A 27,055-nucleotide genomic window follows, 5' to 3' on the forward strand; every position below is an offset into this window, starting at 1 on the left:
GTAGCCATGGAGATCAGTATAAATAGCCTATTGCTGGTACTACAAATAAGGTATCTAATACCCAATGTAAACATTTAGGAGGTAGAAAAAAGGTTTCTGGACTATGGGTGACTAATGAAATGAATTATTTCACCTAATCAGGACTCATGTGCTGTTGATTTTCCTGTATCTGCCTTGTAGAATTTCCTTTTTCATTCTTACTACTCTTTATAGATAACAAAACCCCCTTCATAAATTACACTGGACTAGGATTAGGATATAGTTCTTTCTGGTCTATATTTAACTCTTGGAAATGGTGTGCACTGTATAAGAACTGTAAACATGAAGATTCCATAGTACTCAGCCTATCAAAGAGTACCTTGAGGATTCTGCTTTATGATGCTTCAAGGCAAAGAAGGATCATTTGCCTCTCCAGTAGCCTCTGACCAGCTGCCTTGGAGCCATCAGGATGCCTCTGCCTTCTCTCCCAGCAGCTATTTTGTCTCATATGATAGCTATAAACAATGTGCCGCCTCCTCCACTTCGCAGTTTACCAAGTGAGTAAGGAATACATCAACAGTTGGTCATAGTTTTCAGTGCTACTTAACCCCAGATATAAGAAATGGGGCACTTCTGGGGTGCCTGGGTGGCGCAGTTGGTTAAGCGCCTGACTCGATTTCTGATCTCACGGTTAATGAGTTCCAGCCCTGCATCGGACCCTGTGCTGATAGTGCAGAGCCTGTTTGGGATTATCTCTCTGTCTCTCAAAATTAATAGAATGAACTTAAAAAAAAAAAAGGAAATGGGGCACTTTGTCCCCCTGAAGTCATTTCAATCCTCTAGATTTCAAGTATATTATTCGTAAGGTTAGGATCTTTATGAACTTTCAGAACTTCAGGTAAGAAATACTTTTAAAGAAAAAAGAAAATAAAGGCATGGAAAGATCACATGGCTCACCAGTGATCAAACCCCTTGTTTCTGGCAGGTCTTCTTGTGCTTACCCAGAGTCAGTCTTACAGCCCTGCCCTTTGTGAGCTACTTAATACTTAGTTTTCACTAGGAGAATTCTGATTAAAATTTTCAAGGAAAAAAAAGAGATAATTTCCATTATTCTTCCTCTGAAATGTATTCCTATTTAATTTTGTTTTTATTTTGTAGTGTTTGATTTATATGATAGGAATTATAAAGTAGAGTTAAATATTTTGAAGTTTATACAATTGACAGCATTTTCTTATTTTATATAGTCAGTCTACACCCAGAACGTTTTCTCAAGGCTTCTTGTCATAGCTAGAAAATTCATATATCTATATTTGATTATCAATATACTGACTAATAATATAGAACAGTCCTAGTGATAGTTGAGATTAAAAAAAATCTTCTAGATAACAAAGATAATAATCTTGGTATTTTTCAACTTCAGTAAAGCATTTGTTTTGTTTTTTTAATATTCATTGGGTAAGTTTGCTGTATGACTTGAAAAAGTTAACCTGTCTATCTTTTATCTTCCTGTGATAGTTAACTTTTTCACATCAGTTTTTTAAAATTAATAATTTATAGTCTTTAGGGGAAAAGATGGCAGCAGTTGACAACCTTTTGAAGGGGTATATTTATGTCTTGAATAGTGTTAGACAAAGTCTTTATGTTAAATCAAACTAATTCCTAAATATGTTACTTCTATATGTTTTTATTATTATTGTGAAAAAAGTCTTGAATGTAGTCAATGTTTTGAATTTCTATGTGAATTATAGTCACGTGTTAACTTTATATATTCACATATTATATATATAATATAATATATATACTATATATATAATATATATAGAATATAACTATATATGTTCACATATTAACATTATATTCACATATATTAACTAAATATTGAATGTAATTTTGCAAAATCCACAGCTTCTACTGGACAGGTTTTATTTATACAAAAGAAAAAAAAATCACCCTAAGACAATTTCTTTAGCAGCCTAGGAAGCACATTAGCTGCCAAACAATCAAATTAATTTAGAATCAATGGGATGAGATATGTGCTACCCTCTGTAGTGTCTCCCAAGGACACTTAACTTGTGTGAAGTGATAAAAAGATGAAAAATCAGTAGCAATTTGATCTCAGAACTGAATAGAGCATAATGGAAAGCTGTGGAGCACAGTTTTCCCTTCAGAGGTTCCTAGTTGATGTTCTATGTCTATGACTTCTCTTTGGAGATGTGTCCTGCTTGCTTAGTAACTTGGTCTTTGTGCTAACTCTAGCAAATAGACAACTTCCCTTAGCAAACTCTGTCTCTGCTGAAACAATGATCTCATGAAAGCACATGTGAATATGCTTTCAATTGATAATTTGACTAAATCTGAGTTATAAAGAAGATATAAATGGGAATGATTCAAACTGCAATAGGCATAAATAGGAAGGTTCAGTTAAGGACCTTAAAAAAATCCAGCTAAAATTGTCTCCATTTGCAGATGACATGATTTTATATATAGAAAACCCAAGACTCAACCAAAAAAAACTGTTAGAACTAATCAAGGAACTCAGTAAAGTTGCAGGATGCAAAATTAACATACAAAAATCAGTGTTTCTATACACTAACAATGAATTTTCTGAAAATGAAATAAAGAAATCAATCCCTCTTAAATAGTATCAAAAACAATAAAATACTTAGGAATAAATTTAACCAAGGGGGTGAAAGATTTCTAGTCTGAAAGTTATTGGGATATTAGTGAAAGAAATCAAAGAAGACATAAATAAATGGAAAGTTATCTTGTGTTCATGGATTGAAAGAGTTGATATTATTAAAATGTCAATACTACCAAAATTTGTATGGATTTGATGCAACCCGTACCACAATTCCAGGGGCATTTCTTACAGAAAAAGAAAAAAACACTCCTAAAAATAGAAACACAAAAGACTCCAAATATCCAAAAATACTGTGAGAAAGAAGAACAAAGCAGGATACTACAATGCTATACTCATTCAGGCAGTACTGTATAGTACTGGTACAAAAACAAATAGTCATTGGAACAGAATTGAAAGTCCAGAAGTAAACCTAATACAGTCAACTAGTATTTGACAAGGGAACCAAGAACACTCAATTAAGAAAAGACAGTCTCTTCAATAAATCATGCTGAGAAAACTGTATATTCAAAAATAAAACAATGAAACTTGACCCTTATCTTACAATATTCACAAATATTAACTCAAAATGGATTAGAGACTGAAATATAAGACCTGAAGCTATGAAGCTCCTATAAAAAAAACGTAGAAAAATTCTTTGACATAGGTTTTGGTATGCGTTTTTAGATATGACACCTAAAGCACAGGCAACAACAACAACAAAAAAGTGGGACTGTATCAAACTAAAAAAGTTCTACACTGCAGAAGAAAGCACCATCAAAGTGAAAAGACAACCTACACAATGGTAAAAAACATTTGCAAACTATGTATCTGATAAGGGGTTAATATTTAAAGTATATAAATAACTCATACAGCTCAGTAGCAAAAAAATAATAATAATTGAATTATAAAATAGGCAAAGGACCTAAATAGACATTTCTCCATGGAAAGTATACAAAAGGCCAACAGGTATGTGAAAAGATGCTTACAATCACTAGTCAATAGGGAAATGCAAATTAAAACCTCAATATTACCTCATGCCTTTTAGAATGGTCATTATCAAAAAAGATAAGAGATAACAAATGCTGGTGTGGATTTGGAGAAAAGGGAACCTCTGTGCACTGTTGATAGGATTTAAAATTAGTACAGCTACTACAGAAAACAGTATGGAGTATACAACTACCATATGATCCAGCAATTCCACTTCTGGAAATATATCCAAAGGTAACTAAAATGTTAAAGAGTTGTCTGCACCCTATTTTCATAGAAACATTACTTACAATAGGCAAGACATGGAAACAACCTAAGTGTTCATTGATGCCTGAATGGATAAAGAAGTTGTGGTATATATACAAGTGAATATTATTCATCCATAAAAAACAAGAGAAGCCCACCCTTTGCAACAATATGGATGAAGACATTATGTGAAATAAGCCACATACAAAGACAAATACTGTATGATCTCATTACATGTAGAATCTCAAAAAAAAAAAAAAAAACTTCATAGAGATCAGATTTATGGTTACCAGAGGGTCGGGTGGCGGGGGGGGGGGCGAGGAAGGATAAATTGGGGGAAGGTGGTCAAAAGGTACAAACTTCCAGTTACAAGATAAATAAGCACTAGGGATGTGATGTACAACCTGATGGCTATAGTTAACACTGCTATATGCTGTATAGAGAAGTTAAGAGAGTAGATCATAAGAGTTCTCATCACAAGGATAATTTTTTACCCGTTTCCTTTTTATATCTGTATGAGATGATGGATGTTAACTAAACCTATTATAATCATTTCACAGTATATGTAAATCAAACAATTATGCTATATACCTTAAACTTATACACTGATATATGTTAAATATTTCTTTTTTTTTTTAATTTTTTTTTCAACCTTTATTTATTTTTGGGACAGAGAGAGACAGAGCATGAACGGGGGAGGGTCAGAGAGAGAGGGAGACACAGAATCGGAAACAGGCTCCAGGCTCTGAGCCATCAGCCCAGAGCCTGACGCGGGGCTCGAACTCACAGACCGCGAGATCGTGACCTGGCTGAAGTCGGACGCTTAACCGACTGCGCCACCCAGGCACCCCAAATATTTCTTAATAAAACTAGAAAAAAAATCCAGCTATTGCATATATCCTGACTTACTTTGGATACCTTTAGTTAGGTTACATTTAGTGAGTCATGTTTACCTTATATGTAAATTTTATTTGTGAGTAGTATTTGAAGGCTTTTTATAGGCAGTGGGTAAGCACTTTGCATGTTATGTTATCTCATTTATTTCTCACAAGATCCTTATGAGGTCTGTAGAAGGCAGAATAATGGCCCCAATGATGTGCATATCCTGATCCCTGGAATCTGTGAATTAACTGTGCTGCATGGCAAGAGGAATTAGGGTTGCAGATGGAATTAAGGCTGCTAATCAGCTGACCTTGCAATGGGAGAAGATTCTGGATTTTGCATTGAGCCCACTGTAATCAAAAGGGTCCTTGTTTTTTTAAACTTTTTTTTTTTTCAACGTTTATTTATTTTTGGGACAGAGAGAGACAGAGCATGAACGGGGGAGGGGCAGAGAGAGAGGGAGACACAGAATCGGAAACAGGCTCCAGGCTCTGAGCCATCAGCCCAGAGCCTGATGTGGGGCTCGAACTCACGGACCGCGAGATCGTGACCTGGCTGAAGCCGGACGCTTAACCGACTGCGCCACCCAGGTGCCCCTCAAAAGGGTCCTTGTAAGTGAAAGAGGGAGCTGTGTGACTCAGAGTCAGTGAGATTCAGAGTGAGAAAGGCTCAATTACCCATTGTTGGCTTTGAAGATGGAAAGGGGACGTGAACCACAGAATTTGGGCAGCCTCTAGAAGCTGGACAAGCAAAGCAACAGAGTCTCCCTTAGAGCTGCCAAAAGGAATGCAGCCCTGCTGACAACTTGATTTTAACATAGATCTCTTTCAGGCTTCTGACTTCTAAAGCTGTAAGATCATAAATTTGTGATTTAAGTTGACATGTTTGTGGTAATTTGTTTCAGCAACAATAGAAAACTAATACATGGTCCACTTTACAGTTAAGGATAGTGAGGCTTGGGTTTCATACCAAGGTTCACACAGTTGGCAAGTGGTAGAGAATCTTCATAGTATCATTCGTGCAGTGAATTTTCTCAAAACAACAACAAAGTCAGTAGCAATACCGTTTCCTCCTACCCACCACCCTGAAATGCCATCTACATTTTACCAGTTGAATGATGTATATGCATTGTTGCATTTTGCCATTTTGACTATTTACAGGCACTCTTAATTTAAGGGAGAGAATATGCCATGCATCTTTAAACAACCCTCCAGTGCTGTCTCCTTAACTGAAATCCAGGCTCACAGGCACTCCAAGTAGTTAAGCTTCTTAAATCACACGTTTTTTCTTTGAAACTTTCCAGTTTTCTCCTTCTATAGTCTTTTTGACTTGTGTCTCAGGATTCTTCACAGCTTGCTAACCCTTGGAAAGAGATGATTGTTCTCAAAAGCAAAAAACATCTTGCCACTTCTTATTCTGGATGAGAATTGTTTTAAAAACTTACAGTTAACAAAATCTATAGTAGTTTTACCACCTGGGTGAAATAGCATCTGGGTCTAGGTAAACACATACCCTGTTATTATTAGAAGTTGATATCCTGAAGAGACAAAGGGAAGAAATATGTCTTAAATTTGTTTTTTTTTTCAACGTTTATTTATTTTTGGGACAGAGAGAGACAGAGCATGAACAGGGGAGGGGCAGAGAGAGGGAGACATAGAATCGGAAACAGGCTCCAGGCTCTGAGCCATCAGCCCAGAGCCTGACGCGGGGCTCGAACTCACGGACCGCGAGATCGTGACCTGGCTGAAGCCGGACGCTTAACCGACTGCGCCACCCAGGCGCCCCTTAAATTTGTTTTTAATAGAAGTCAGGGAGCTGTCCTTTAGTATTTGTTTGGAGGAAGCCCCTTTTACACTTACCATTAGAGTATGGTCTAGTTACCTATCTTTGTTTGGGTTAATAGCTTTGCTTCTATTTTCTTCATGCTTATTAGGCTCATTCTGGGAAAGGACAAGTTCAAAAATGCTTTTTCATTTTAACTACTGGTTTATCTGGGAGAAAGAATTTCAGTGCTTTAACAAAAGTTTTTTTTTTAATTGTTTTTGTTCCAGTAACAAAAGTATTTCAGGTTCACAAGATATTTGTGAGTACATCTTGCTTGTTTCAACATAGGAGGATGTAGAAGGAAAAAAATGGCACTCAAGAGAAGACTAGAGACACTTCAAGGAATTTAGAAACAAGATAGTACTCCTAAGTGAATATTTTCCTTGCTTTTTTTTCCATTTTACGATGTACATTTACAGAAAACCTGAAAAAACCATGTCATCATTCCTAACATTTCAAGGGCATTTCCTGTAATTTGAGAGATTCTTAGTTTTATGGTGGCTAAACTAAAGATGAAAGGAGTTTCAAGACATATATTTATCTGGAAAAGTGACTATTGCTCCATTTTAAAGTTTTAAAGCATTCAAATCCTAGGAGTGCAGTAAGAAAAAGGGTGGCCTGTCAGTGGAGAAGATAGAGAAGCAGACTGTGTAGTGTAATGTATACAAGAAGACAAGGTTGAAAAACAGAGCTAAATGATGAGAATGGATATTCCAAGAAGGAATAAAAGGTGGGAAAGATGGTTGAATGTTTATATATGTCTCTGTGTGTGTATAATCCATAATAGTCCCTGTGGAAAATGCTACTTGGTAATTTAGGAAAAGAAGTATTAGAAAATTATTTACTCAACTTTATTTTTCAGTGTAGAAGTTGCTTTTTTTTAATCCCAAAGGAGAAAAGATGTATGTCTTTTTGAAAAAACAAGCATTTATTATTATTTTTTCTTACCGCTGTTGTAACAATGTCTATGTACTTGTACTTTTTGTCAGAAAATCTTGAGTGACCTTTAGAAATTAAGTAATGGCAACCTAAACTTGAGCTCAAATCGTGACTGGGGGTTCAGGCAGGAGACTGTGAAGTAAACTGCAATGCATTGCAAATCAGATCTCCGCTAGCTGCCACACTATATTGTCCCTCACATCTCAGGCTACTGCTTTGTTCTAGGCAGTCTATCTCAGAAATACCTCCTGCATAGTCCTCTTTTACCCTCCGCCACCTAGATTGGTCCTCTGTCACTTTTCACTGAACTGATCTCTGGAGTTCCTTCTGACATATAGTATGGACCAGATTCCTTTTTAAAAATATGTTTTGAAAAGGAATCTAATCATGTTAACTCTCCACACAAAAGCTGTCAGGGTTGTACTTTCTTCCAAAACTTAGATTACAATCCATCTTCTTCAGTCTCTGGCATTTAAAAATTTCACGCTTTTGCTAAAATCTGTCTCTCATGTTCTAGACTTAACATTTCCATTGATATAACTCTCCATTACAGCTAAAATGCTTTGATTGACATTCTTAAAACCTATCTGCAATACTGTTCAGGGGGACAGGAGGAGTTCCTAGGTTCAGTGAAGCATTCAGATGACCATATTTGGCATATGTGCTCCAAAGGGTAGGAGAGAACCGTAATCTTCCAGAAGGGCAGTGTCAGATGTTCCCCTTCTGTGTCAGTGGTTTTCACAGCTGCCTAAGCAGCAGCACAATCCTCTTTACCCCCAGCATAGTTCAGGTTCAAGGTAATGAGAATCACATAGGGCAGGTGTAGAATTGTCCTGGCTTAAAAGTGTCATACCCTGCAGAAACAAAATCTCTTATAAAAAATCCCATAGACACTGTTGCTAAGTTTTCTGCAAGGAACTTCTCATTCACAAGAGTCATTGTAGTTTCCATATCTTGGCCATTACAAATAATACTGCAGTAAACATGGGGTTCCTATATCTTGTTGAATTCATGTTTTTGTTTTTTTGAATAAATACCCATAGTGCAATTACTGTATCTATGCTGTTTCTATTTTTAATTTTTTGAGGAATCTCCAAACTGTGTCACCTGTATGTCAATAAAAAATTTATAATGATAAAAAAAGAGTCACTTTGGTCAGGCAAATCCATTTCAGTGGCTCTCCATTAGGTATTTGTATATCATCTATACTTTCTCTTGGTTCATATGTAACTCCTCAGTCAGGGATCATTGTTATCACGAACAATGTTACCTAGCAATCTAGTTAACAACCTTTATATGGTCTCTGTAGAATAGAGCTGGAGAGTTCCTATGCTGGGAGAAAATTATTCCTTGAATTATAACATCATGCTCCTCACCATACTTTTATGCCTTAGCTCATGTTTCCTCTTGGAGTTCCCATCTATCTTGCTCTATTTATTCTTATCATTCCAGTGTCAGTGACTTGAATCTCTGCAAAGACTCTCCTGGCATCTCCAGTATGAAGTAATGTCTTCCATGTCTCTGACCTGCAAAATCATAAAAATGTGCCTTACGTTTATGGTTCTTATTAGATAAATATCTGGAGATAAGTGGTTACCCTTCATATGTCTTTGTATCTCTAATGCCTAGCATGCAGGTGATAAAAGAAGAAAGGTGAACAAATATTACACAATTTGTGGGAATTTTGGTGAGTAGGTGTCTTTTAAAAGCTATTATGTAATAACATATGCATCAGGCACAAAAAATTATTGAAAAGTTGAGTCTTCCCCCAACCCATACTCCTAATTTTATCCTCAAAAGTAACTATCATGAAAAACATTTTCCTTGTATATATTTTTAATGTTTATATATTTTACATATATATGTAAACATTATATATACATGTATATATTTTTAATATTTATATATTTTTATATTATTTTAATGCATATGGTAGAGAATTTTTATTACCCTATATCCTACTTTTTTTTTACTTATTAGTATCATATATTATGAAGGCCTTTCATGTCAATATGTAGATATGTACCTTATTAATTTTAGTGGCTATAATTATATTTCATTATTTGAATACACCAAAATACTGCTAATGGATGTGCTATTTAATATATTGTATCTCATCTTCAACTCCACCCTTCTATATATTCTGCTTTGTAATGCTGGGCTGGGGCTCTGCAAACCAGTTTTTGCAAAAGAAGCCAGCTGGCTTCCTGTTAGAGTCTGTCAATAGCACGTGTTAGAGGGAGATTGGAAGGCAGGAGCAAAGTTAAGGAATATGTTTATCCTTTTGTTTTCTTTTCTTTTTTTTAAGTTTATTTATTTTGAGAGAGATACAGAGAGCAAGCAGGGGAGGGGCATATAGAGGAGAGGGAGAGAGAGAGAGAGAGAGAGAGAGAGAGAGAATCCCAAGCAGGCTCTGCACTGTCAGGGCAAAGCCCCACATAGGGCTGGAACTCACAAACCATGAGAGCATGACCAAGACTCAGACACTTAACTGACTGACCTACCAAGGGGCCCCTCCTTTTGTTTTCTGTTTCTGGTTTGCTTCTCCTTGTGAGTGTATCTTTTTCACCCAAGCAGCGGCTGTTTGTTCCAGCAGCAGCAGACAATTCCATTTGCAATTTCCCCAGTGTTGCCAGAAATAGCTTCATCACACCCCCTCAACAATCCAGCACCAGCTGCTGGTACACTGTCTCAGAAGCACTGCTTCTTAGGGCCACTGCTTCCAGCTTCCAAGTTTTAGTAATTAAACCTCTTCCCTTTGCTTCATCAGCAAAAAGAGTGGTGGTAGATGCTTTCTGCATGATATTTGTGGCTCCCTTTTTGTCTCTTCAATTCTTTAATATTTGACTAATAGTTCTTTGTATCATTTTTTTTCTATTGAAATTACTGGTGTGGTTTCAGTCTCCTGACAGCTGGATTCTCTCTAATAATACAGTGGGAATTTTTTTCTAGTTACTTTTGCTATTAAAATCAAATAAACATCCTGTACTACCCTCTTGAGTTGGCAAGCATGTGTATTAATAGCACTGCAAGGCCAAAGGATGTGTGCATTTTAAATTTTGATAACTATTAACAAGTTGCCTTCAAAGAGTTTGTACTAATTTCTACTCCTACCATCAGCATATGCAAGTTTCTATTTCACAGTATTTATACTAACATCATGCATTATAAAACAAATATTCTGCCAATAAATTAATTGGAGATAGTTTTATTTACTCTGTAAGTTTGCATTTCTTTATGAGTGAGATTTAGAATCTTCTCATATATTTGTGGTCATTTGTATTTATGTGAACAGTCTACTTATATGTCTCTTGCCCATTCATTGAGGTTTATTTTTCCTTTTATTTGAAAGAAATCTTTGTATATAAAATAAGTTAGCCCTTTGGCATGTAATTTGCAGGTATTTTTCTCAGCTTGTATTTTTTTCATGTTTATGATTTTTGTGTTGTACAAATATTTTAGATTGCTTGGACAGTTTTTGTCCTCTGTTATTGATTCTTTCTTAGAATGCTATTCTTCATGCCAAAATTTAAAAATAATTTTTGCTTGCTTCCTTTTATTACTTACGTAGTTTTATCTTATTTTTTTTTTAATTTTTTTTCAACATTTATTTATTTTTTTGGGACAGAGAGAGACAGAGCATGAACGGGGGAGGGGCAGAGAGAGAGGGAGACACAGAATCGGAAACAGGCTCCAGGCTCTGAGCCATCAGCCCAGAGCCCGACGCGGGGCTCAAACTCACGGACCACGAGATCGTGACCTGGCTGAAGTCGGACGCTTAACCGACTGCGCCACCCAGGCGCCCCTGTAGTTTTATTTTTAATCTTAGGGTTGTTAAATATTTGGTGCATCTGGAATTTATTTTCCAATAGTTTTACTTTAGAATAGTGATGTATGGCTACAACTTAATGTTTTTCCAAATGACCAATCAATTCTAACACTATTTGTTGAGCAATCTATCTTTTTCTTACTAATTTGAAATGCCAGTTTTTATTATATGCTGAATTTTCTTTTTTTTTCACATTATAATTTTATTTTATTTTATTTATTTATTTTTTAATTATATATGAAATTTATTGTCAAATTGGTTTCTATACAACACACAGTGCTCATCCCAAAAGGTGCCCTCCTCAATACCCATCACCCACCCTCTCCTCCCTCCCACCCCCCATCAACCCTCAGTTTGCTCTCAGTTCTCAACAGTCTCTTATGCTTTGCCTCTCTCCCACTCTAACCTCTTTTTTTTTTTTTATCCTTCCCCTCCCCCATGGGTTCCTGTTAAGTTTCTCAGGATCCACATAAGAGTGAAACCATATGGTATCTGTCTTTCTCTGTATGGCTTATTTCACTTAGCATCACACTCTCCAGTTCCATCCACGTTGCTACAAAAGGCCATATTTCATTTTTTCTCATTGCCACGTAGTATTCCATTGTGTATATAAACCACAATTTCTTTATCCATTCATCAGTTGATGGACATTTAGGCTCTTTCCACAATTTGGCTATTGTTGAGAGTGCTGCTATGAACATTGGGGTACAAGTGCCCCTATGCATCAGTACTCCTGTGTCCCTTGGATAAATTCCTAGCAGTGCTATTGCTGGGTCATAGGGTAGGTCTATTTTTAATTTTCTGAGGAACCTCCACACTGCTTTCCAGAGCGGCTGCACCAATTTGCATTCCCACCAACAGTGCAAGAGGGTTCCCGTTACTCCACATCCTCTCCAGCATCTAGAGTCTCCTGAATTGTTCATTTTGGCCACTCTGACTGGCATGAGGTGATACCTGAGTGTGGTTTTGATTTGTATTTCCCTGATAAGGAGCGACGCTGAACATCTTTTCATGTGCCTGTTGGCCATCCAGATGTCTTCTTTAGAGAAGTGTCTATTCATGTTTTCTGCCCATTTCTTCACTGGGTTATTTGCTTTTCGGGTGTGGAGTTTGGTGAGCTCTTTATAGATTTTGGAGACTAGCCCTTTGTCCAATATGTCATTTGCAAATATCTTTTCCCATTCCGTTGGTTGCCTTTTAGTTTTGTTGGTTGTTTCCTTTGCTGTGCAGAAGCTTTTTATCTTCATAAGGTCCCAGTAATTCACTTTTGCTTTTAATTCCCTTGCCTTTGGGGATGTGTCGAGTAAGAGATTGCTACGGCTGAGGTCAGAGAGGTCTTTTCCTGCTTTCTCCTCTAAGGTTTTGATGGTTTCCTGTCTCACATTCAGGTCCTTTATCCATTTTGAGTTTATTTTTGTGAATGGTGTGAGAAAGTGGTCTAGTTTCAACCTTCTGCATGTTGCTGTCCAGTTCTCCCAGCACCATTTGTTAAAGAGACTGTCTTTTTTCCATTGGATGTTCTTTCCTGCTTTGTCAAAGATGAGTTGGCCATATGTTTGTGGGTCTAGTTCTGGGGTTTCTATTCTATTCCATTGGTCTATGTGTCTGTTTTTGTGCCAATACCATGCTGTCTTGATGATGACAGCTTTGTAGTAGAGGCTAAAGTCTGGGATTGTGATGCCTCCTGCTTTGGTCTTCTTCAAAATTACTTTGGCTATTCGGGGCCTTTTGTGGTTCCATATGAATTTTAGGATTGCTTGTTCTAGTTTCGAGAAGAATGCTGGTGCAATTTTGATTGGGATTGCATTGAATGTGTAGATAGCTTTGGGTAGTATTGACATTTTGACAATATTTATTCTTCCAATCCATGAGCAGGGAATGTCTTTCCATTTCTTTAAATCTTCTTCAATTACCTTCATAAGCTTTCTATAGTTTTCAGCATACAGATCCTTTACATCTTTGGTTAGATTTATCCCTAGGTATTTTATGCTTCTTGGTGCAATTGTGAATGGGATCAGTTTCTTTATTTGTCTTTCTGTTGCTTCGTTGTTAGTGTATAAGAATGCAACTGATTTCTGTACATTGATTTTGTATCCTGCAACTTTGCTGAATTCATGTATCAGTTCTAGCAGACTTTTGGTGGAGTCTATCGGATTTTCCATGTATAATATCATGTCATCTGCAAAAAGCGAAAGCTTGACTTCATCTTTGCCAATTTTGATGCCTTTGAGTTCCTTTTGTTGTCCTATTGCTGAGGCTAGAACTTCCAGCACTATGTTAAACAACAGCGGTGAGAGTGGGCATCCCTGTCATGTTCCTGATCTCAGGCAAAAAGCTCTCAGTTTTTCCCCATTGAGGATGATGTTAGCGTGGGCTTTTCATAAATGGCTTTTATGATCTTTAAATGGCTTTTATGATCTATCCCGACTTTCTCAAGGGTTTTTATTAAGAAAGGGTGCTGGATTTTGTCAAAGGCCCTTTCTGCATCGATTGACAGGATCATATGGTTCTTCTCTTTTTTTTGTTAATGTGATGTATCACGTTGATTGATTTGCGAATGTTGAACCAGCCCTGCATCCCAGGAATGAATCCCACTTGATCATGGTGAATAATTCTTTTTATATGCCGTTGAATTCGATTTGCTAGTATCTTATTGAGAATTTTTGCATCCATATTCATCAGGGATATTGGCCTGTAGTTCTCTTTTTTTACTGGGTCTCTGTCTGGTTTAGGAATCAAAGTAATACTGGCTTCATAGAATGAGTCTGGAAGTTTTCCTTCCCTTTCTATTTCTTGGAATAGCTTGAGAAGGATAGGTATTATCTCTGCTTTAAACGTCTGGTAGAACTCCCCTGGGAAGCCATCTGGTCCTGGATTCTTATTTGTTGGGAGATTTTTGATAACCGATTCAATTTCTTCGCTGGTGATGGGTCTGTTCAAGCTTTCTCTTTCCTCCTGATTGAGTTTTGGAAGAGTGTGGGTGTTCAGGAATTTGTTCATTTCTTCCAGGTTGTCCAATTTGTTGGCATATAATTTTTCATAGTATTCCCTGATAATTGTTTGTATCTCTGAGGGATTGGTTGTAATCATTCCATTTTCATTCATGATTTTATCTATTTGGGTCATCTCCCTTTTCTTTTTGAGAAGCCTGGCTAGAGGTTTGTCAATTTTGTTTATTTTTTCAAAAAACCAACTCTTGGTTTCATTGATCTGCTCTACAGTTTTTTTAGATTCTATATTGTTTATTTCTGCTCTGATCTTTATTATTTCCCTTCTTCTGCTGGGCTTAGGGTGTCTTTGCTGTTCTGCTTCTATTTCCTTTAGGTGTGCTGTTCGATTTTGTATTTGGGATTTTTCTTGTTTCTTGAGATAGACCTGGATTGCAATGTATTTTCCTCTCAGGACTGCCTTCGCTGCATCCCAAAGCGTTTGGATTGTTGTATTTTTATTTTCGTTTGTTTCCATATATTTTTTAATATCTTCTCTAATTGCCTGGTTGACCCACTCATTCGTTAGTAGGGTGTTCTTTAACTTCCATGCTTTGGGAGGTTTTCCAGACTTTTTTCTGTGGTTGATTTCAAGCTTCATAGCATTGTGGTCTGAAAGTATGCATGGTATGATTTCAATTCTTGTAAACTTATGAAGGGCTGTTTTGTGACCCAGTATATGATCTATCTTGGAGAATGTTCCATGTCCACTCGAGAAGAAAGTATATTCTGTTGCTTTAGGATGCAGAGTTCTAAATATATCTGTCAAGTCCATCTGATCCAATGTCTCATTCAGGGCCCTTGTTTCTTTATTGACCGTGTGTCTAGATGATCTATCCATTTCTGTAAGTGGGGTGTTAAAGTCCCCTGCAATGACCACATTCTTCTCAATAAGGTTGCTTGTGTTTATGAGTAATTGTTTTATATATTTGGGCGCTCCGGTATTCGGCGCATAGACATTTATAATTGTTAGCTCTTCCTGATGGATAGACCCTGTCACTATTATATAATGTCCTTCTTCATCTCTTGTTACAGCCTTTAATTTAAAGTCTAGTTTGTCTGATAGAAGTATGGCTACTCCAGCTTTCTTTTGGCTTCCAGTAGCATGATAAATAGTTCTCCATCCCCTCACTCTCAATCTACAGGTGTCCTCAGGTCTAAAATGAGTCTCTTGTAGACAGCAAATAGATGGGTATTGTTTTTTTATCCATTCTGATACCCTATGTCTTTTGGTTGGCGCATTTAATCCATTTACATTCAGTGTTATTATAGAAAGATATGGGTTTAGAGTCATTGTGATGTCTGTATGTTTTATGCTTGTAGTGATGTCTCTGGTACTTTGTCTCACAGGGTCCCCCTTAGGATCTCTTGTAGGGCTGGTTTAGTGGTGACAAATTCCTTCAGTTTTTGTTTGTTTGGGAAGACCTTTATCTCTCCTTCTATTCTAAATGACAGACTTGCTGGATAAAGGATTTTCGGCTGCATATTTTTTCTGTCTAGCACACTGAAAATCTCGTGCCAGTTCTTTCTGGCCTGCCAAGTTTCAAAAGAGAGATCAGTCACGAGTCTTATAGGTCTCCCTTTATATGTGAGGGCACGTTTACCCCTTGCTGCTTTCAGAATTTTCTCTTTATCCTTGTATTTTGCCAGTTTCACTATGATATGTCGTGCAGAAGATCGATTCAAGTTACGTCTGAAGGGAGTTCTCTGTGCCTCTTGGATTTCAATGCCTTTTTCCTTCCCCACTTCCGGGAAGTTCTCAGCTATGATTTCTTCAAGTACCCCTTCAGCACCTTTCCCTCTCTCTTCCTCCTCTGGGATACCAATTATGCGTATATTATTTCTTTTTAGTGTATCACTTAGTTCTCTAATTTTCCCCTCATACTCCTGGATTTTTTTATCTCTCTTTTTCTCAGCTTCCTCTTTTTCCATAACTTTATCTTCTAGTTCACCTATTCTCTCCTCTGCCTCTTCAATCCGAGCCGTGGTGGTTTCCATTTTGTTATGCATTTCGTTGAAAGCGTTTTTCAGCTCCTCGTGACCGTTCCTTAGTCCCTTGATCTCTGTAGCAAGAGATTCTCTGCTGTCAGCTATACTGTTTTCAAGCCCAGCGATTAATTTTAGGACTATTATTCTAAATTCACTTTCTGTTATATTATTTAAATCCTTTTTGATCAGCTCATTAGCTGTTGTTATTTCCTGGAGATTCTTCTGAGGGGAATTCTTCTGCTTGGTCATTTTGGACAGTCCCTGGCGTGGTGAGGACCTGCAGGGCACTTCCCCTGTGCTGTGGTGTATAACTGGAGTTGGTGGGCGGAGCCGCAGTCAGACCTGATGTCTGCCCCCAGCCCACCGCTGTGTCCACAGTCAGACTGGTGTGTGCCTTCTCTTCCCCTCTCCTAGGGGCGGGATTCACTGTGGGGTGGGGTGGCCTGTCTGGGCTACTTGCACACTGCCAGGCTTGTGATGCTGGGGATCTGGCATTTAGCTGGGGTGGGTAGGCAAGGTGCACAGGGGCAGGAGGGGCAGGCTTAGCTTGCTTCTCCTTAGGTGATCCACTTCAGGAGGGGCCCTGTGGCAGCAGGAGGGAGTCAGATCCGCTGCTGGAGGTTTGGCTCTGCAGAAGCGCAGAGTTGGGTGTTTGCGCGGAGCGAGCAAGTTCCCTGGCAGGAACTGGTTTTCTTTGGGATTTTGGCTGGGGGATGGGCGGGGGAGATGGCGCTGGCGAGCGCCTTTGTTCCCCACCAAACTGAGCTCTGTTGTCCGGGGGCTCAGCGGCTCTCCTTCCCTTTGTCCTCCAGCCTTCCCGCTTTCTGAGCAGAGCTGTTAACTTATGGCCTCCCAGACACAGTCCGTCAGGCCCCTCCGCTTTTTTCAAGCCAGACTCGGGGGCTCTGCTTGGCCGGTGAGCCGCCCCTCCGCCCCAGCTCCCTCCCGCCAGTCCGTGGAGCGCGCACCGCCTCGCCGCCCTTCCTACCCTCTTCTGTGGGCCTCTCGTCTGCGCTTGGCTCCGGGGACTCCGTTCTGCTAATCCTCTGGTGGTTTTCTGGTTTATTTAGGCAGGTGTAGGTGGAATCTAAGTGATCAGCAGGACGCGCGGTGAGCCCAGCGTCCTCCTACGCCGCCATCTTCCCTCCTCTCCTGATTACTCTTTTTTAAAAGACTTGTAGCCTTTTATGTTTGTTTTTCTATATGACCTTTAGAAATATTTGGGCTTTTTCAGCAAATAAACATGTGGGGTTTTATTTGGAAATGTGTTAAAGATTCATTTATGAAGAATTGATGTCTTTATGATATTGAATATTCCTACTTAAGAACTTGTAAGGGGTGCCTGAGTGGCTCAGTCTGTTAAGCATCAGGCTCTTGACAGGTCATGATCTCATGGTTCGTGAGACTGAGCCCTGCATTGGGCTCCGTGGAGCCTTCTTCGGAATCTCTCTGCTCTGTTTCTGCCCTTTCCCCTACTCTCACTCTCTCTCTCTCAAAATAAATAAATAAATATTTTAAAAAAGAACTTTTTACAATATTCAATTCATCCCTACTTCCAGTTTTTGCAAATGTTTTTTTATGCCATTCAATAAAATTTATTTCTGGCATTTTATCTCTTTTCCTTTGCTATTATGAATGATATCTTTTCCTCATTATATCTTCTAAGTATAAAAGTCATCATATGAAAAAGCTATTAAATTTTTAAAAGTAAATTTTAAAAAATTTGAAAGTGCAATCTTATGGAAATTTTGTAAGTTTAATATAACGAAACTTATTTTTTCAGAGTCATTTGACACTCAATTTGCCTTAAATATTTTAGCACGTATTTCTTTAAAAATAAGGAATTACTTATTACATAATCACAATATATCCATCAAAGTAAAAACATTAACACAGATAAATTACTGTAATCTAATTCTTAGCCCCCTCCCATTTGAATTTAGCCAATTGTTCTGATAATGATTTTTATAGTAAAAGGATCCAATTCAAAATCTCATGTTGCATTTCATTGTCTTGTCTTCTCTGTTTAGTCTGGAACATTCTCCATTTTCCTTGCCTTTCATTGCTGGGAGATTACAAATCAGTTATTTAGTAGAATATACTTCAGTTTGGTTTCTCTGATCTTTCCTCATGATTAAATTCAAGTAGGATATCTTTGGTAGAAATGTCATAGAAGTGATACTGTGTTCTCTTTCCATCTTATTGGGTGGATGATTTCATTTTAAACAATTGATTAAGGTGGTTATATGGAGATCTTCTTTGCAGTAAATTTACTTTTTCCTTTTTTAATTAATAAGTATTTTGCAAAGAGGTATTTTGAAAGTATGGAAATATCCAGTTTTCATAAAATATTAAATAAATGTAAAATTATAATTTCCTAGTTTGTTCAAAGGCTCCTGATGAGTTAATATCATTATATAGTCTGGTGTCCAGCTTGTTCACAGTCCACTGGAAATGCCTTCAAGTTAGTCTAACCATTTTCTTGCTCCCTATCTGAGCCCTAGAATCAGCCATTTTCCCAACGAGCCCTGGTTCATTTTAATGCAGAATTATATTTAGAAGTCAAGATCTGGGTGCTATGTATGTTCATTGATGTTAGCGTGTTATTGTTCCCAAGTCCTCTTAGAGGAAAGATCCTAGGAATAAAAATTTATATTTATGTTTATTTGCATATCAATTTATTGAAAAGCATGAGTTTACACCAATTTATTCCAATTGCAGTGCAACACTATAGGCTTCATTCTAATGTTCTCGCTTTCTATACTTGTAATTCCCTTCTCTGAAGCAAGAAACTTTACTCCTATTAATTATACCTTTGATCAGTTTCCTTTATGTAGCTAATCTTCCATATTCACTGCCATCTTATCCCCACTAAGGGTCTAACACTCAGCACTGACAGATCCCCTCCCTCTCCCACTTCATATTGCTCTCCTCACTCCCTTTGAACTCCAGTACTCAGCACAGGCCCACCCCCACACATGGATGCCCTCCACATCTTGTTTTTGGCTGTTGTGACATCCTACCTTTCACCTCCCACTTACAGCTGGCATTGATGCCTACCTTCTTATACTATTCCAGTTGTTTTAAGACACAATTGTTTAGAGACAAGAAGGAACTATTGAATATATACTGTATTTTCTTTGAATGTTTACTTTCTTTACTGTTTTAGTGACTATGCTGATGGGTTTACAGTCTATGCGATTCTGTTTTCTACCTGTATAATTATAACATTTTGCAAGCAGTGTTTTTGTCTCTTTTTTTTTCCTACTTTTCATCATTTGTGTATTTCTTTTATCAAATTGTGTAGTTTGGTACTTCCAAAAATTTGCAGTACTGATGGATATTTTTATCTTATGCTATTAAGCATAATAGCAACTTATGCTATTGCTTCTAGCTCCAACATTAAACATGATTCTTTCTTTTGGTTTGATATATTCATCAAGTTAAGAAAAGAAGCTTTTTAAAAATTAAATTATTTAAGAACAATACTGAGTTTTATTGAATATTTATTCTGTATCTGTGGAGATTATGATTTTTAAAATTCTGACTTGTAAATTATATGGTTATATTTTGTCATTGAAATTTCTTTGAATTACTTGGATAAATCGAACTTTGTTGTGTGATAATACTCTGTTAGTATGTTTCTGGGCACCATATACTGATAATATTCATGTTTTAAAACTGTTTATTTATTTTGAGAGAGACAGAGATTATGTGTTTGTGTGATCAGGGGAGTGACAGAGAGAGAGAGAGAGAGAGAGAGAGAGAGAGAGAGAGAGACAATCCCAAGCAGGCTCTGTGCTGTCAGCATGGAGCCCAATGTGGGGCTCAATATCACAGATTGTGAGATATGACCTGAGCTGAAATCAAGAGTCCAAGGCTTAACCAACTGAGCCACCTGGCTGCCCCTATAATAATTATTTTTATTTGTAAAAGAAATCAGTCTCTGGTTTTCTTTTTCATGCTCTAGTTGTCACATTTGGGTATCAGTGTTTTGCTTGTTTCATCAAAGAAATTTGGAAGCTTTTCTTCTTGTGTTCAGAAGCATTTAACTAGCACTAGAATTATTTCTTACATAAAGATTTGGTAGAAATAACCTATGATTATATTTTATTTGTGTGCATGTAGGGGGATGGCAGAGAACAACTGCTATAAGATTATTCTCCATTTCTTTCAAGGCAACTGATTTATTTAAATTTTCTCTCCCTTCTATGGTCAACTTAGGTAATATGCATTTTCCTGAAAAATCAGTAAGTTTTTTTTTATTACTTTGGTATATAGCTTTAAAATGATTTTCTTTATAATGATGTTTATAGTTATTCCCAATTTCATTTCTGACCTTGAGTACTGATTACATATTTTCCTTGTTAAGATAAGCTAGTCATTTATTTTTTCCCTTCAAAGACCCAGATCTTTTGAATTTACTTTTTACTTCATTTGTAGGTAAGAAGGAAAGAAAGTTACTATTGAGATTATTTTGTCTCCATTTATTCCTGAAATTTTTGCTTTATGAATTTTAGTGCCATATAATTTGGAACAAAAAAATATTTAATAGATTCCATACCTAAATCTCTGTTTCTTGATTTATCAACATTAGATAATTAATATTCACAACCTAGTATAAAGTGAGAAAAATTTTCCACTTCACATCATGATTTGATTAGTAAGAATATTAATTTTTAAGTCTTTGACTAGTTGCATTCATACCTTCAAATATTATTATTATTTTTAATGTTTATTGTTTAATTTATTTTGAGAGAGAGAGATAGTGTGCGAGTAGGGGAAGGGCAGAGATAGAGAGAGACAGAGAATCCCAAGCTGACTCCACGCTGTCAACGCAGAGCCCAATGCCAGGCTTGAACACATGAACTGTGAGATCAAGAAGTGATCCAAGAGTTGGATGCTTAACTGACTGAGGTGTCCCAGAGCCCCACTTTCAAATATTATTATTAGGGCCCCATTATTTTAAAATATTCTTTAAGTTGTAAATAGTAATTATCTGCTATGTGAGGAGGTCTGCACAAATATATTTTATGCTTTCACTTCTCTGCTGAAATTTCCAAATTATTACTATTACTTTTTATACCCTTTTCATTAGAATCTATGTGGAATCTATTATTTGTGTTAAGGTTTACAGAATTTACCTACCCTTTATTAGTATAGTGTCCATATTATTTAAGTTTCAGGTGCATGTTTATCACATTGTATTTTTCTTTTTTTTTTTAATTTTTTTTGAACGTTTATATCACATTGTATTTTTCAAAGAGGGATTATGATACTTTATATTCTTTGAGGTCTTATATTTCCTTTATATTTATTGGAAAATAAAACTCATTATATATAATAATATATAATATTATAATGAATATATATAATTTAATTATAATTATATTATATGTTTTATTTATTATATAAAATATATATTATAAATAATATATTATAATATATTTGCATTATTTATATATCATTATAATATATGAGTAATAAAAATTATAAATAATATAATATATATAATATATAATAATAAAATTCACTTTATATATATACTTATTTATTTATTTATTTATTTATTTATTTATTTATTTATATTTCCTGTCCCCCTTCATTTGTCTTACTGTTTGTCAGGACTTTGCTGTGGAGAAGATTAAAGTCAAACTGAGTTTTGGCTGGGGGCTAAAATAATAGCTTATCTTCAAAACATAGTTACATTAATTTATTTAACCAGTAGAATCTAGAATATCTGATATCTTTGTAAATCATGTATTATGTTTTCTCTTTACCTTTCTGGGTCATGGTATTTAGTTCTTCATATTCAGGTCTTATATATGAGAACAATGTTCTTATGTTATGTGTGGGAACATTTTTTTTTCCCTATACCATTATTTATGTTTTCTTGTTCAGGAAAAATTTCCACATATGGTATCTGCTTTCTATATTCATTTATCACTTTCTCTTTTTTTCCCTCTATTTTAATGTTAGCCTTTATGTTCTGTGATTATATTTTCTTAAATATTGTCATTTTTACTATTTCTAATGGAAATTTTGTCATAATTTTATCTTTCTCTTCTTCCTTAACATAGCCTGTTTAGTTATAATTTCTTAGGTGTACAACTTAGTGATTTGACAACTTTGTACATAATGCTGTGTTCACCACAAGTGTAGCTACCATCTGTCCATTTACATCTCTATTACAGTATCATTGACTATTCCTTGTGCAGTTGATTTGGCCTCTATTTCTCTTCAGTGACTGAGACAAACTGCCTTTGTGTTGATTGCCACCTAACATTTGTCATCCTACCACCATAACAATCTAATTCTTAAAAAAAATGAGTATATGTGGAATATTTGTCCAGCCCTACATTCCATATATATCATGGGTTTTATATACAAAAATTAGTTCAAAGGAAACAAATAAATACTCTATTAACCATCAATGTAGGTATGTTTAATTCCCTATTATTACACACATTTAGACTAACGTAAAAATGTAGAACTGGATCACTTATCCAAGTGTGTATAGAAAGAATTAATCATGCTTATAGTGTCCGATGAATCCTTTATTTATTCTTACCATTAATGTTTCTGTTGCTATTGCTGCTGACCTGCTTCTTTGTGCTCTGAATATTGCATTAAGCAAAGTTCTCCTTATCATTGGATTAGAGTGTATCCTGCAAGTACTTTTGAAGAAGTCCTCGCTTTCTGTTTTCTAGCTAGCCATACTCTGGCATTTCCACTTGGTCATTGTCACATTTTCTCTTTGTCTCTGCTGTTCATCTCTTTTATGTTGCCCAGTAGCCACTCCGATAAGTCTAGTCTCCTAGTATATAGTAGTTTTGCATTTACATATTTTTAAGCCTTCACTTATTTTATTGCTTCTTCTTAGCTTTTTGCAAGGGGTATTTACCTTTTAAGGGAAAGTTTATTGGGGGAAAATGGTTTAATTTTATTTTAACACTCACCAGACCCATTTTTAGCAAATCTTTATAACCCCCACATAAGCTTACATAACTCACTATACTGCACGAATATGGAAATACATATCTACCCCTTAAGGACATTAACACATAAAAACAAATGATCACCAATGTATCACTCAGATAAAACACTGGATTTTAGTTTCTCTATTTCAATAATATATAGTGAGCATTATATCAATAAAGAAAATTGGCTTTTTGATTGCGTCATGGATTTCTTGTTCTTTGTTTCTAGCTTAGAATTTACTTTGTAATCACCCTTTTATATCAGCTTTTAATCTTCTTTCAAACAAACTGTGCTCAAAATCCATGATTTTACCCCCATTATAAGGTGAAGCCCACTCTACTTCTGTGAGAAGCCCAACTAAGACATATTCATGAGGGAAAACAAACTGGAAAACAGATGTAAACCTAGTACCTTCTGAACTCCTTAGGCTTTATCCTGGTATTAGATTTGATCATCTGAAAAGCTCAACTTCCGGTGTTTACAAAGTTACAATTTCATGTTGAAATCTATTGGCCTTTTCTTTTTCACAAAACTGCTTCAAAGACAAGATCCATTATATTGTTCAAAACCCTTTTTGTAAAGTCCCTTGTGACAAATAACCTCTTGGAAATAAGAATCAGCAAAGAAGAAATTTTTTGATGAATTGTGAAGTGTCCTTCTAGGCTGTGAGTACTTACTATATAGGCTATTGTAGTTTTGAGTTTACTTGCTGTGCCAAGTTTAGTGTAAAGCCTTACCCTCAAGTGCTGTAGCTTTTCTCAGGCCAGTTGATTTCTCCATTTTTCTATTCTTTGTTAGCAATTCTTAGTTTTATAATATCCATCCTGTGATATTCTTTGTAAGGTACTTAAGCTGAAGGTGAAAATATTTACTTTTAAAAATCCCCCTTTTAAGCCAAAATTTCTCAACCCTTGACCTGTTTTAAAAATCTCTATGGTGGGGCGCCTGGGTGGCTCAGTTGGTTAAGCGTCCGACTTCACTCAGGTCATGATCTCGCGGTCCGTGAGTTCGAGCCCCGTGTCGGGTTCTGTGCTGACAGCTCAGAGCCTGGATCCTGTTTCAGATTCTGTGTCTTCCTCTCTCTCTGCCCCTCCCCTGTTCATGCTCTGTCTTTCTCTGTCTCAAAAATAAATAAACGTTAAAAAAAATCTCTATGGCAATTACCCCCTTTTCCTGTCTATACCAGTCACCATGGCTATTTCTGATCCGATTTTCAACGTTTATTTATTTTTTGGGGGACAGAGAGAGACAGAGTATGAATGGAGGAGGGGCAGAGAGAGAGGGAGACACAGAATCGGAAACAGGCTCCAGGCTCCGAGCCATCAGCCCAGAGCCTGACGCGGGGCTCGAACTCACGGACCGCGAGATCATGACCTGGCTGAAGTCGGACGCTTAACCGACTGCGCCACCCAGGCGCCCCTCTGATCCGATTTTTAAACTGGACTAAACTGATACTTCATAGAAGTCTCTATCTTTTTTTTTTCCCCATTGAGGGAGAGAGAGAGAGAGAGAGCAGGGGAAGGGCAGAGAGAGAGAGAATCTGAAGTAGGCTCCATACCCAGTGGAGAGCCAATGTGGCCTTGGTCTCATGACCATCATCAGATCATGAACTGAGCTGAAATCAGGAGTCAGATGCTTAACCAACTGAGCCACCCAGGTGCCCCCATAGAAATCTTTTCTTCATCTATCAGTCTAAAAACTACTATAATTAAGATTTTATTTAATATTCTATGTCAGAAATATGAATATACTTAAAAGTAGTTTTGATGAAATCTAGCTATAATTTGGCTCATTTAAAATAAGTATTCCATATGTTGCTAAAGTGAAATTAGGTGATTTTTTTGATTCTTAAGGCTTAACTGAGTAATATAGGTAAGAAAATACCTAAATCATGTAATTAGTATTTTCAAATTTATTAAATGGTGATGATTTATTTATATGGATAGCAGCCAGTTTTCTGTTTAAATTTCTTTTATTTAAATTTCATATTTAGAAACTGCTATATATTATTGATGATTAATTTTAGATCACAAAAGTCTTAAACAAAACTGTCAAATTTTATGATTCAGTAATTTGAAATTAAAATTGATAAATTTGGACATGTCAAATTCTATTTCTTCCTTATTAGAATGTGGTTAATAGTTACATTTCAAGAAGTTTAGAAATGCATTAAGCTACTGATTTTCTCAATACCTTTGCCCTAAGGGAAGACATAATGTGCATGTTGTTTATTTATTACTGCTTTCTGTTTTGCAGCATTTCTAGCAGCATGCATTCTCCTGGAAAAAGGAGAGGACGTAGGATGTGAGTGCCCATCATTTTAATGATGCTCATTGCACTCAATACTCTATCTTCCTTTTCATCTCCTTTGAAGGATGTCAGTTATTTCTGGCACTGAAGGAGAATTACAATTAGCTTGCTTCTTGTCTATGACTACCTTTCTGCTCTTAAGGGATATTGTGTGATTTGCTTACATATTAACTTCAGAAGAAATTGCAAACTGAATCCAGATATTGGAAGGTGCTCTGAAATGGGGCTAGCCAAAGATGGGGGCCTGCATAGGACTGAATAAAAACTAGTAGTATTCCAGAGAGAGAGAGAGACACAGGGACAGAGACAGAGACAGTGACAGTGACAGTGACAGGGACCTCAGGAAAACTCTTTGAATTGTCATCTCATTGTCAGTTCACATTCTCAAGGTATGGGATGGGGATTCTGGAAGGCTTACTTATAGAGGAGAAACATATATGACACCTATAAACTCCAGAAAAATAAACAAACAATGTCAGACCAGATTTGACATCAGTGAAAACCATTACATTCTTTCTTTGTTTTAATCACCTTATTCAATGCTGCTTATATATCAAAGACTGATAATACTTCACTTCCATGGTTGATGAATTCTTTTACTATTTGTAATTAAACTCTATATACAATCTTTATTACTAAGATTATAGAAAATTACCCAAATTTTTAATTGATTTTTTTTTCAGAGTTGAAAATGTCTAAGTACATTGATTATGGTCAGTTGAATGCATTGTGCCATATGAGAGGACTACAATCTAGGTAAGTTATTCATATGTTTCTTTTTCTATCATTCAAATGAATAAAAACATGTTTGTTTTATGAATAAAGTGTTGTAATAAACCAATGTTGACTCATAGGTACTTGATTTACCACATAGATAAAAACATTTGAAAACCTGCATGTTTTCTTTTGAGGAACTGGTACACACCAGGGGTCTGGGAGAGGGCATGTTTTAGCATACCTGTATATATGTTTTGGGTTTAGGTTTAGAAAAAGAATATAGGATTACAAATACAACCATAGATATGAAAATGAATATTTTTTTAGAATAAGAAAATAAATTACAAAAAATTAATGATGGCATGGCAATTCAGGTCCTTTTTCCTAATGAGATTTCTTTATGGAGTTTATCAGAAATATATACATTGAATTCTTTCAGAATTACAAAGCTTTTAATTGATTTTAACAAATTGGGAAGAGATATAAGAAAAATGTATTCCTTCATATTTATTTATTCTTTATCTGCTAGATGTTAAAAATGACCAATGGAATATTCTTCCCCTAGAATAAAAAAAGAAAGGCTGAGAATTAAATGACTCAAGGATTGAAATTTTTATACATGAAACCTACCAAGGGTTTGATTATAGATATATAGCTACATATCTCTATATCTCTATCTCTCTCTCTCTCTCTCTCTCTCTCTCTCTCTCTGCCTCTACCTCTACCTCTACCTCTACCTCTACCTCTACCTCTACCTCTACCTCT

The 27,055-nt window shown here is 36.2% G+C and overlaps 1 protein-coding gene across 2 annotated transcripts in view; it reads left to right on the forward strand.

Annotated features, from left to right (window-relative positions):
- The first annotated feature begins 393 nt into the window (after positions 1–393).
- Positions 394–27,055, forward strand: part of CNBD1 (cyclic nucleotide binding domain containing 1) — a 430,168-nt gene continuing 403,506 nt past the window's right edge. For both annotated transcript variants that reach the window (XM_040493922.1, XM_040493921.1), the window contains exons 1-2: positions 394–536; positions 26,257–26,329. In XM_040493922.1, the coding sequence (XP_040349856.1) occupies positions 449–536; positions 26,257–26,329 (161 nt within the window). In that variant the 5' untranslated portion in view covers positions 394–448. The remainder of the gene's footprint in view (positions 537–26,256; positions 26,330–27,055) is intronic.

Source organism: Herpailurus yagouaroundi, unplaced genomic scaffold (assembly GCF_014898765.1).
Source record: "Herpailurus yagouaroundi ecotype Mexico unplaced genomic scaffold, PumYag 186, whole genome shotgun sequence".
Classification (NCBI taxonomy): domain Eukaryota; kingdom Metazoa; phylum Chordata; class Mammalia; order Carnivora; family Felidae; genus Herpailurus; species Herpailurus yagouaroundi.